General features: G+C 45.1%; 1 protein-coding gene across 4 annotated transcripts in view; it reads left to right on the plus strand.

Moving 5' to 3' along the window:
• Positions 1–13,088, plus strand: part of LOC115115149 (zinc finger protein OZF-like) — a 32,626-nt gene that overhangs the window by 1,970 nt on the left and 17,568 nt on the right. For 2 of the 4 annotated variants that reach the window (XM_065016698.1, XM_065016699.1), the window contains exons 1-3: positions 5,313–7,083; positions 7,523–7,620; positions 7,749–7,926. In XM_065016698.1, the coding sequence (XP_064872770.1) occupies positions 6,720–7,083; positions 7,523–7,620; positions 7,749–7,926 (640 nt within the window). In that variant the 5' untranslated portion in view covers positions 5,313–6,719. Of the gene's footprint in view, positions 1–5,312; positions 7,084–7,522; positions 7,621–7,748; positions 7,927–13,088 lie in introns of those variants that run through there. The other 2 variants (XM_065016700.1, XM_065016701.1) reach the window with 1 other exon arrangement.

Here is a 13,088-nt window from a genome sequence, read left to right on the forward strand (position 1 = left end):
TTATTGTGTAGGTATGTATATAGCCTGGTTATTGTGTAGGTATGTATATAGCCTGGTTATTGTGTAGGTATGTATATAGCCTGGTTATTGTGTAGGTATGTATATAGCCTGGTTATTGTGTAGGTATGTATATAGCCTGGTTATTCTTATTGTGTTTTTATTATTACTTTTTAATCTAGTCTACTTCTTCTTCTTGAACTGCACTGTTGGTTAAGGGCTTGTAAGTAAAGCATTTCACGGTAAAGTCTACACTTGTTGTATTCGGCGCATGTGACAAATAAAGTTTGATTTGATTTGTATAGCCACGCACATTGTTTACAATGTTGACCCACTGAAGGACCAAGCACACAAACACCCGGTAGAGTAAGTTCCAATGTGATTTTATCCATTTTTGCAATATGTCCCCCCCCTCCCAACTATATACCAAGAATTGATCAGTCAGATTTATTAGACAAGAGATAGGAGGTCAAAGTTCACCCACTTTGCATACCCCGCCCTGAGACGTCCATGTCTTTCTTCATCACTGGAAAAGATCAATGGTTGAGTTGGATCTCTTTTGAAAACTTACAAACTATTTCACCATTTTTAAGACAAAGAAATTGTTTTTACCTTTAACATAAATGATCTAAAAACACATAAAGTCTATTGATATTAAACTCAACTGTTTATCTATTTCAGTGAAGAAGACATGGATGTCTCATGGTAGGGAGGAGTATGCAAAATGGGTGAGAACTGCCATTTCCTGAATGTTTTGGCGTTCAGGTCTAAAAAGTCACTTACTGATCACTTCTACCATGGGCCTGTTTGGAAGGTTTCTGGAATCTTCTACCATGGGCCTGTTTGGATGGTTTCTGGACACTTCTACCATGGGCCTGTTTGGATGGTTTCTGGAACTTCTACCATGGGCCTGTTTGGATGGTTTCTGGACACTTCTACCATGGGCCTGTTTGGATGGTTTCTGGAATCTTCTACCATGGGCCTGTTTGGATGGTTTCTGGAATCTTCTACCATGGGCCATGTTTGGAAGGTTTCTGGAATCTTCTACCATGGGCCTGTTTGGATGGTTTCTGGTTTCATGGGCATGTTTGGAATCTTCTTCCATGGGCCTGTTTGGATGGTTTCTGGAATCTTCTACCATGTTTGGAAGGTTTCTGGAATCTTCTACCATGGGCCTGTTTGGAAGGTTTCTGGAATCTTCTACCATGGGCATGTTTGGAAGGTTTCTGGACACTTCTACCATGGGCCTGTTTGGATGGTTTCTGGAATCTTCTACCATGGGCCTGTTTGGATGGTTTCTGGAATCTTCTACCATGGGCCTGTTTGGAAGGTTTCTGGAATCTTCTACCATGGGCCTGTTTGGAAGGTTTCTGGAATCTTCTACCATGGGCCTGTTTGGAAGGTTTCTGGACACTAGTCTAATACATGGGTGATGACTGTTGGTGGAGCTGGGTGATGAAGAATGCTGGTGGAGCTGGGTGATGACTGTTGGTGGAGCTGGGTGATGAAGGGTGTTGGTGGAGCTGGGTGATGAAGAGTGTTGGTGGAGCTGGGTGACGAAGAGTGCTGGTGGAGCTGGGTGATGACTGTTGGTGGAGCTGGGTGATGAAGAGTGCTGGTGGAGCTGGGTGATGAAGGGTGGTGGAGCTGGGTGATGAAGGGTTGGTGGAGCTGGGTGATGAAGGGTGTTGGTGGAGCTGGGTGATGAAGGGTGTTGGTGGAGCTGGGTGATGAAGAGTGCTGGTGGAGCTGGGTGACGAAGAGTGCTGGTGGAGCTGGGTGATGACTGTTGGTGGAGCTGGCATGAGGAAGTTACCAATCCAATGGGTGTCGGTAAATTTTGGAATACAGAGGTCACACCACTCAGTGGACTGTCATTGGGCCCAGATAGAGGGCCCACAACTCAGTGGACTGTCACCGGGTCCAGACAGAGGGCCCAGACAGAGGGCCCAGACAGAGGGTCCACCACTCAGTGGACTGTGATAGGGCCCAGTTGCCAATACCAATTCAAGGGCCCAGACAGAGTTGGTCCACCACTAAAAGCCAGGTTGGACTGTCACCAGGGCCCAGACAGAATGACATCTCAGACAGAGGGTCCACCACTCAGTGGACTGTCACCTGCCCAGACAGAAGGCCCAGACTTAGAGGGCCCAGACAGAGGCTTACATTTTCAGACAGCTTAACCAATAAGGGCCCATAACATAATAGAGAATAAATGGTCCACCACTCAGTGGACTGTCACCGGGTCCAGACAGAGGGCCCAGACAGAGGGCCCAGACAGAGGGTCCACCACTCAGTGGACTGTCACCGAGTCCAGACAGAGGGCCCAGACAGAGGGCCCAGACAGAGGGTTCAGACAGAGGGCCCAGACAGAGGGTCCACCACTCAGTGGACTGTCACCGGGTCCAGACAGAGGGCCCAGACAGAGGGTACAGACAGAGGTTCCAGACAGAGGGCCCAAAAACTGGGTGCTCGCCTGCGACTCTGCAACATGTGCTAGATATGAAACACATATTGCAGATTGTTACCATAGGGTCATGATATTGTAATATTATTTAGGGAAATAGTCAATCGTCTGCTGTTTCAACCTTGGCACCTACCCCCTCACTCAGAGTTCCTGGGAGAAATTACAGGACATCCTGAGAGCAATTACAATGACCATGCAGATGGTGGTACTCACCAGATCAGACCGTCTGGACCCGGGTCATCAATAGGATGGTGGTACTCACCAGATCAGACCGTCTGGACCCGGGTCATCAATAGGATAGTGGTACTCACCAGATCAGACCGTCTGGACCCGGGTCATCAATAGGATGGTGGTACTCACCAGATCAGACCGTCTGGACCCGGGTCATCAATAGGATGGTGGTACTCACCAGATCAGACCGTCTGGACACAGGTCATTAATAGGATGGTGGTACTCACCAGATCAGACCGTCTGGACCCGGATCATCAATAGGATGGTGGTACTCACCAGATCAGACCGTCTGGACCCGGGTCATCAATAGGATGGTGGTACTCACCAGATCAGACCGTCTGGACCCGGGTCATCAATAGGATGGTGGTACTCACCAGATCAGACCGTCTGGACCCGGGTCATCAATAGGATGGTGGTACTCACCAGATCAGACCGTCTGGACCGGGTCATCAATAGGATGGTGGTACTCACCAGATCAGACCGTCTGGAGGTCATCAATAGGATGGTGGTACTCACCAGATCAGACCGTCTGGACCCAGGTCATTAATAGGATGGTGGTACTGGTAGATCAGACCGTCTGGACCGGGTCATCAATAGTGGATGGTGGTATAAGATAGTGGACTGGACCCGGGTCATCAATAGGATGGTGGACTCACCAGTAGAGTCTGGACCCGGGTCACATAGGAGTGGTACTCACTCAGGTAGAGTCATAACATGTGGACTGCTCCTCCAGTAGAGATAACATAGTGGACTGGTAGAGATAACATAGTGGACTGGTAGAGATAACATTGTGGACTGGTAGAGATAACATAGTGGACTGGTAGAGATAACATAGTGGACTGGTAGAGATAACATAGTGGACTGGTAGAGATAACATAGTGGACTGGTAGAGATAACATAGTGGACTGGTAGAGATAACATAGTGGACTGGTAGAGATAACATAGTGGACTGGTAGAGATAACATAGTGGACTGGTAGAGATAACATAGTGGACTGGTAGAGATAACATAGTGGACTGGTAGAGATAACATAGTGGACTGGTAGAGATAACATAGTGGACTGGTAGAGATAACATAGTGGACTGGTAGAGATAACATAGTGGACTGGTAGAGATAACATAGTGGACTGGTAGAGATAACATAGTGGACTGGTAGAGATAACATAGTGGACTGGTAGAGATAACATAGTGGACTGGTAGAGATAACATAGTGGACTGGTAGAGATAACATAGTGGACTGGTAGAGATAACATAGTGGACTGGTAGAGATAACATAGTGGACTGGTAGAGATAACATAGTGGACTGGTAGAGATAACATAGTGGACTGGTAGAGATAACATAGTGGACTGGTAGAGATAACATAGTGGACTGGTAGAGATAACATAGTGGACTGGTAGAGATAACATAGTGGACTGGTATGTAATATGCCATTTTTTGTTATTTAGTGGATTGGGTTACTAGTCCAACGCTCTAACCACTAGGCTACCCTGCCACCCCATGAATGAGGAAAGCTAAATGATTCTTGCAGTATTGAATGAGGAAAGCTAAATGATTCTTGCGGTATTGAATGAGGACAGATAAATGATTCTTGCAGTATTGAATGAGGACAGATAAATGATTATTGCGGTATTTAATGAGGACAGATCAATGATTCTTGCAGTATTGAATGAGGACAGATCAATGATTCTTGCAGTATTGAATGAGGACAGATAAATGATTCTTGCAGTATTGAATGAGGACAGATAAATGATTATTGCGGTATTTAATGAGGACAGAAATGATTCTTGCGGTATTGAATGAGGACAGATAAATGATTCTTGCAGTATTGTATGAGGACAGATAAATGATTCTTGCAGTATTGAATGAGGACAGATAAATGATTCTTGCGGTATTGAATGAGGACAGAAATGATTCTTGCGGTATTGAATGAGGACAGATAAATGATTCTTGCAGTATTGAATGAGGACAGATAAATGATTCTTGCAGTATTGAATGAGGACAGATAAATGATTCTTGCGGTATTGAATGAGGACAGCTAGCTCGTACACTTTCAATAATGTGCAGTCTGCAATATGACTGGCAGTATGGTCGTGTGTGATGTAACGTCAGGCCTAGGTATGAATGTATCAGTGGAGGCTCCTCAGAGGAGAAAGGGGAGGACGGTCCTCAGTGAAATTCTTTTTTTTTTTAAACAACATGTTTCACATTAAAGTTATCATTTTTAGATGAAAAAAAATATACACTAAATATATATTCACATCACCAAATAATTTATTAAAACACACTGTTTTGCAATGATGGTCTACAGTAGCCTCAACAGCACTCTGTAGGGTAGCACCGTCTCAACAGCACTCTGTAGGGTAGCACCGTCTCAACAGCACTCTGTAGGGTAGCACCGTCTCAACAGCACTCTGTAGGGTAGCACCGTCTCAACAGCACTCTGTAGGGTAGCACCGTCTCAACAGCACTCTGTAGGGTAGCACCGTCTCAACAGCACTCTGTAGGGTAGCACCGTCTCAACAGCACTCTGTAGGGTAGCACCGTCTCAACAGCACTCTGTAGGGTAGCACCGTCTCAACAGCACTCTGTAGGGTAGGCCTCAACAGCACTCTGTCTCAACAGCACTCTGTAGGGTAGCACCGTCTCAACAGCACTCTGTAGGGTAGCACCGTCTCAACAGCACTCTGTAGGGTAGCACCGTCTCAACAGCACTCTGTAGGGTAGCACCGTCTCAACAGCACTCTGTAGGGTAGCACCGTCTCAACAGCACTCTGTAGGGTAGCACCGTCTCAACAGCACTCTGTAGGGTAGCACCGCCTCAACAGCACTCTGTAGGGTAGCACCGCCTCAACAGCACTCTGTAGGGTAGCACCGCCTCAACAGCACTCTGTAGGGTAGCACCGTCTCAACAGCACTCTGTAGGGTAGCACCGCCTCAACAGCACTCTGTAGGGTAGCGCCGTGGTGTAGCCGCAGGACAGCTAGTTTCCGTCTTTCTCTGGGTACATTGACTTCAATACTAAACCTAGGAGGTTTATGGTTCTCAAGGCTTCCATAGACTTACACAGTTATTATGACAACTTCCTGGAGGACATCCTCCAACCTATCAGAGCTCTTGCAGCATGAACTGACATGTTGTCCACTCAATGATAGGATCAGAGAATGAATCTAGTCCTGAAAGCAAAAGCTACATCTAGCTAGCACTGCAGTGCATCAAACGTGGTGAGTAGTTGACTCAAAGAGAGAGAGGACAATAGTTTAGCAGTTTTTAACAAATACATTTCTTTAAAAATGAAGAAGAAAGAGAGAGAGAGCTATATTTTGTTGTATTTTTTTTCACTTTCACTTAGCCTCTACAACTACACCCAGAAAATGTATACCAATTATAGCACCACCCAAAAGGGCACTTTAGAGACTAGTAGGGCAAAGAGGCATTTGCTCTACACAGGGAGAACCCATCTGCCACTGCTTCATTTGGCTGCTCACTTCAATAGCCCATATGCCACTGGGTGAGATTATTTTTCATTGTTTTTGGGCAGATGCGTCTTGGCCGATTTAGCTCGGGAATATGCTACAATCGGCAATCTGTCTCCTAATCCTGTCTAATGGGCAGGTCAGCCCTGGAGGGGAGAATTGGCTGTAAGAAGTAAGAAAGAACATAGCATCTGATGGTTTTTAAATGACTTCTTATGACATGGTTTGCCAGAATAAACGATGTCGTGGAGATTTTTCCAATCTGCGTTACCCACTCCAGTCAGCAGATGGCGACGTGCGTCTTTCAGGTGATGCTTCTTGCGTGACGTATAATCTAGTGGACGGAACTGGAGGCTTCTTCAACAGCGACAAAAAGCTTCTGACTCAACCAACGCGGTGGTTTCCTGGCGAACATAAAACCGAACACTTTAGACTATTCTTGTGTGTATTAATGTCAGTGTTTGCTTGTTAAATTAAATGCGCCAATTTGTTAAATTGAGAACGTTACTGCACTAGGCTAATAGCTAATGCTAGCTAGCTAACATCCCGACCATGAGCTCACTAAGAAATATGGAGAAAGCGAAAGAAGCTCTAGGGCTGAACATCATCGTAAAAGAAGAAGAGGAAGAAGCTTTAAGAATAAAAAAGGAAGAAGAGGAGACTGTCACGTTAGAAGAAGAAGAGGTGGATATTACAGTGAAAGAAGAGAAAGAACCCTTTGGAGTAAAAGACGAAGAGGAGATAGGTTTCAGAATCAAAAAGGAGGAAGATGCCATAACATTAAAAGAAGAAAATGTAGTGAAAGAAGAGAAAGAACCTCTTGGAGTAAAAGAGGAAGATGAGGCTTTCTCAATTAAAGAGGAGGAAGACGTTTTGGGAGTGAAAGAGGAGGAGACTGAAGATCAGATTAACACCAGTGAGTACTGTCTTAAAAACAGGGGCACAATGCCGTTTTAAAGGGGCATTCTACTTCAGTTCTACACTTGAATATGTTGTTCAGTACTGTAGGACATGTTTAAGGGGCAATCTGCCATTGATACATATATTTTTTGGGACTTTTAAATGTAAAGATTTATGGAGTTCTCCATGTGTTCTATTAGACTGCACTTCATCCAATAACACACCTTTAAAACTCTATAGGTGCATGATTTCTACTTAAATATCAAAGGGACACAAAACGCACTCATTTCGCTGAACGACCCTTTTACAATTACATCATAAACAATATTTTATAAAATGATGATGAAAGTGGACATTCTGGCTCTGTTTAGACATATTCATGCCTCTTGTAAGACGCTATGATTGCAATAGAAGATCATAAGTTTACCATCTGTTTGATGTTCTCATTCACACAGGAGAGAGACATGACTATCGTGGATCCTCTGGGAAGCCTCAACAACATCCTGATGCTGACGAGGCAGAGAAGAGTCTCTCCAGATCAGAACACCAGATGGTACAGCTTGGTCTGGTCTAACATACAGCTTGCTCTATCGGGGGCTGGGTTTCTGTAGAGCATTTTATGACAACAGTGACATCAGCATCCATAATGATATGTGTCTGTGTCTCCTCTATGGTTACCAGGACAACGCTAGCCCTTCCACCCTCCCGGAGTCCATGTGTCGTGCCTCTCCTGGTAGCACCTTACTGCTGGGTATGAAGAGGTTGTCTGTGCTGCTGGTGGACTGCAGGAAAACAACGGGGCTGAGTGGAACTGTGAGAGGAGGAGAAGAGAAGAAAGGATCGGATTTGACACATCAAAGTAAGTGCTGTAGTTTAGTTTGAACAAATACAATAGATCTGCCCACTGGTATCTGTTACCAGGACAACCAGCAGAGTTCTGTTGGTTCTGGGATCGAACCCAGGTCTGTAGTGACACCTTAAGCACTGTGATGCAGTGCTTTAGACCGCTGTGCCACTCAGGTGGCAGCTCCTTTGTTTGACTGACGTTGGGGGTTGTTTAGCACCACGCTCGTTGTCCTCAGGGGCTCCACGGCATCTCTGAGTCGTTATGCTCTGAGCGGGACAACATGTATTTTATCTCATCTCTGAGTCGTTATGCTCGGAGCGGGACAAAATCTATTTTAGCTCATCCGGTAGGGCGTCATGGTTTCTGCGACGCAAATTTCTTTTTTTTATTCTGTAACCGTTAGAAGCCCCTGCCTCGTATCAGACCCACTAAATAAGTCTTCAACATTTCTATGAACATATGGACAGACTGACTACTATCACTAGTACCACATGGACAGACTGACTACTATCACATGGACAGACTGACTACTACCACATGGACAGACTGACTACTATCACTACTACCACATGGACAGACTGACTACTATCACATGGACAGACTGACTACTACCACATGGACAGACTGACTACTATCACTACTACCACATGGACAGACTGACTACTATCACATGGACAGACTGACTACTATCACATGGACAGACTGACTACTATCACATGGACAGACTGACTACTATCACTACTACCACATGGACAGACTGACTACTATCACTACTACCACATGGACAGACTGACTACTACCACATGGACAGACTGACTACTATCACTACTACCACATGGACAGACTGACTACTATCACATGGACAGACTGACTACTATCACATGGACAGACTGACTACTATCACATGGACAGACTGACTACTATCACATGGACAGACTGACTACTACCACATGGACAGACTGACTACTATCACTATTACCACATGGACAGACTGACCACTATCACTACTACCACATGGACAGACTGACTACTATCACTATGGACAGACTGACTACTATCACTACTACCACGTGGACAGACTGACTACTATCACTACTACCACATGGACAGACTGACTACTATCACTACTACCACATGGACAGACTGACTACTATCACTACTACTACATGGACAGACTGACTACTATCACTACTACTACATGGACAGACTAACTACTATCACGACTACTACATGGACAGACTGACTACTATCACATGGACAGACTGACTACTACCACATGGACAGACTGACTACTATCACATGGACAGACTGACTACTACCACATGGACAGACTGACTACTATCACTACTACCACATGGACAGACTGACTACTACCACATGGACAGACTGACTACTACCACATGGACAGACTGACTACTATCACTACTACCACATGGACAGACTGACCACTATCACTACTATCACATGGACAGACTGACCACTATCACTACTACCACATGGACAGACTGACTACTACCACATGGACAGACTGACTACTACCACATGGACAGACTGACTACTATCACTACTACCACATGGACAGACTGACTACTATCACTACTACCACATGGACAGACTGACTACTACCACATGGACAGACTGACTACTATCACTACTACCACATGGACAGACTGACTACTATCACATGGACAGACTGACTACTATCACATGGACAGACTGAATACTATCACTACTACCACATGGACAGACTGACTACTATCACTACTACCACATGGACAGACTGACTACTACCACATGGACAGACTGACTACTATCACTACTACCACATGGACAGACTGACTACTATCACATGGACAGACTGACTACCACATGGACAGACTGACTACTATCACATGGACAGACTGACTACTATCACATGGACAGACTGACTACTATCACATGGACAGACTGACTACTACCACATGGACAGACTGACTACTATCACTATTACCACATGGACAGACTGACCACTATCACTACTACCACATGGACAGACTGACTACTACCACTACTATCACGCGGACAGACTGACTACTATCACTACTACCACGTGGACAGACTGACTACTATCACTACTACCACATGGACAGACTGACTACTATCACTACTACCACATGGACAGACTGACTACTATCACTACTACTACATGGACAGACTGACTACTATCACTACTACTACATGGACAGACTAACTACTATCACGACTACTACATGGACAGACTGACTACTATCACATGGACAGACTGACTACTACCACATGGACAGACTGACTACTATCACATGGACACTGACTACTACCACATGGACTGACTACTGACTACTATGGACAGACTGACTACTACCACATGGACAGACTGACTACTACCACATGGACAGACTGACTACTACCACATGGACAGACTGACTACTCACATGGACAGACTGACTACTATCACTACATGGACAGACTGACTACTATCACTACTACCACATGGACAGACTGACTACTACCACATGGACAGACTGACTACTATCACTACTACCACATGGACAGACTGACTACTATCACATGGACAGACTGACTACTATCACTACTACCACATGGACAGACTGACTACTATCACTACTACCACATGGACAGACTGACTACTACCACATGGACAGACTGACTACTATCACTACTACCACATGGACAGACTGACTACTATCACATGGACAGACTGACTACTATCACATGGACAGACTGACTACTATCACTACTACCACATGGACAGACTGACTACTATCACATGGACAGACTACTACCACATGGACAGACTGACTACCACATGGACAGACTGACTACTATCACATGGACAGACTGACTACTATCACATGGACAGACTGACTACTATCACATGGACAGACTGACTACTATCACATGGACAGACTGACTACTATCACTACTACCACATGGACAGACTGACTACTATCACTACTACCACATGGACAGACTGACTACTATCACACTATGGACAGACTGACTACTATCACACATGGACAGACTGACTACTACCACATGGACAGACTGACTACTATCACTACTACCACATGGACAGACTGACTACTATCACTACTACCACATGGACAGACTGACTACTATCACTACTACCACATGGACAGACTGACTACTACATGGACAGACACTACTATCACATGGACAGACTGACTACTACCACATGGACAGAGACTACTATCACTGACTACTACCACATGGACAGACTGACTACTACCACATGGACAGACTGACTACTATCACTACTACCACATGGACAGACTGACAGACTGACTACTACCACATGGACAGACTGACTACTATCACTACTACATGGACAGACTGACTACATGGACAGACTGACTACTATCACATGGACAGACTGACTACTACCACATGGACAGACTGACTACTATCACATGGACAGACTGACTACTACCACATGGACAGACTGACTACTACCACATGGACAGACTGACTACTACCACATGGACAGACTGACTACTACCACATGGACAGACTGACTACTATCACTACTACCACATGGACAGACTGACTACTATCACTACTACCACATGGACAGACTGACACTATCACTACTACCACATGGACAGACTGACTACTACCACATGGACAGACTGACTACTACCACATGGACAGACTGACTACTACCACATGGACAGACTGACTACTATCACTACTACCACATGGACAGACTGACTACTATCACACATGGACAGACTGACCACATGGACAGACTGACTACCACATGGACAGACTGACTACTATCACTACATGGACAGACACATGGACAGACTGACTACTATCACTACTACCACATGGACAGACTGACTACTACCACATGGACAGACTGACTACTCACTACTACCACTGGACAGACTACTACTACCACATGGACAGACTGACTACTATCACATGGACAGACTGACTACTATCACATGGACAGACTGACTACTACCACACTATCACACATGGACAGAGACTGACTACTATCACTACTACCACATGGACAGACTGACTACTATCACTACTACCACATGGACAGACTGACTCACTACTACCACATGGACAGACTGACTACTATCACTACTATCACTGGACAGACTGACTACTATCACTACTACCACATGGACAGACTGACTACTATCACTACTACCACATGGACAGACTGACTACTACACTACTACTACATGGACAGACTGACTACTATCACTACTACTACATGGACAGACTGACTACTATCACGACTACTACATGGACAGACTGACTACTATCACATGGACAGACTGACTACTATTCACATGGACAGACTGACTACCACATGGACAGACTGACTACTATCACATGGACAGACTGACTACTATCACTACTACCACATGGACAGACTGACTACTATCACTACTACCACATGGACAGACTGACTACTACCACATGGACAGACTGACTACTACTACCACATGGACAGACTGACTATCACTACTATCACATGGACAGACTGACTACTACTACCACATGGACAGACTGACTACTACCACATGGACAGACTGACATGGACAGACTGACTACTATCACTACTACCACATGGACAGACTGACTACTACCACATGGACAGACTGACTACTACCACATGGACAGACTGACTACTATCACTACTACCATGGACAGATGGACATGGACTGACTACTATCACTACTACCACATGGACAGACTGACTACTACCACATGGACAGACTGACTACTACCAGACATGGACAGACTGACTACTATCACTACTACCACATGGACAGACTGACTAGACTGACTACTACCACATGGACAGACTGACTACTACCACATGGACAGACTGACTACTATCACTACTACCACATGGACAGACTGACTCACTACCACATGGACAGACTGACTACTATCACATGGACAGACTGACTACTATACACATGGACAGACTGACTACTACCACATGGACAGACTGACTACTACCACATGGACAGACTGACTACTATCACTACTACCACATGGACAGACTGACTACTACCACATGGACAGACTGACTACTGACTACATGGACAGACTGACTACTACAGATGACTACTACCACATGG

This window comes from Oncorhynchus nerka, unplaced genomic scaffold, assembly GCF_034236695.1.
Source record: "Oncorhynchus nerka isolate Pitt River unplaced genomic scaffold, Oner_Uvic_2.0 unplaced_scaffold_906, whole genome shotgun sequence".
In the NCBI taxonomy this organism is placed as follows: Eukaryota; Metazoa; Chordata; class Actinopteri; order Salmoniformes; family Salmonidae; genus Oncorhynchus; species Oncorhynchus nerka.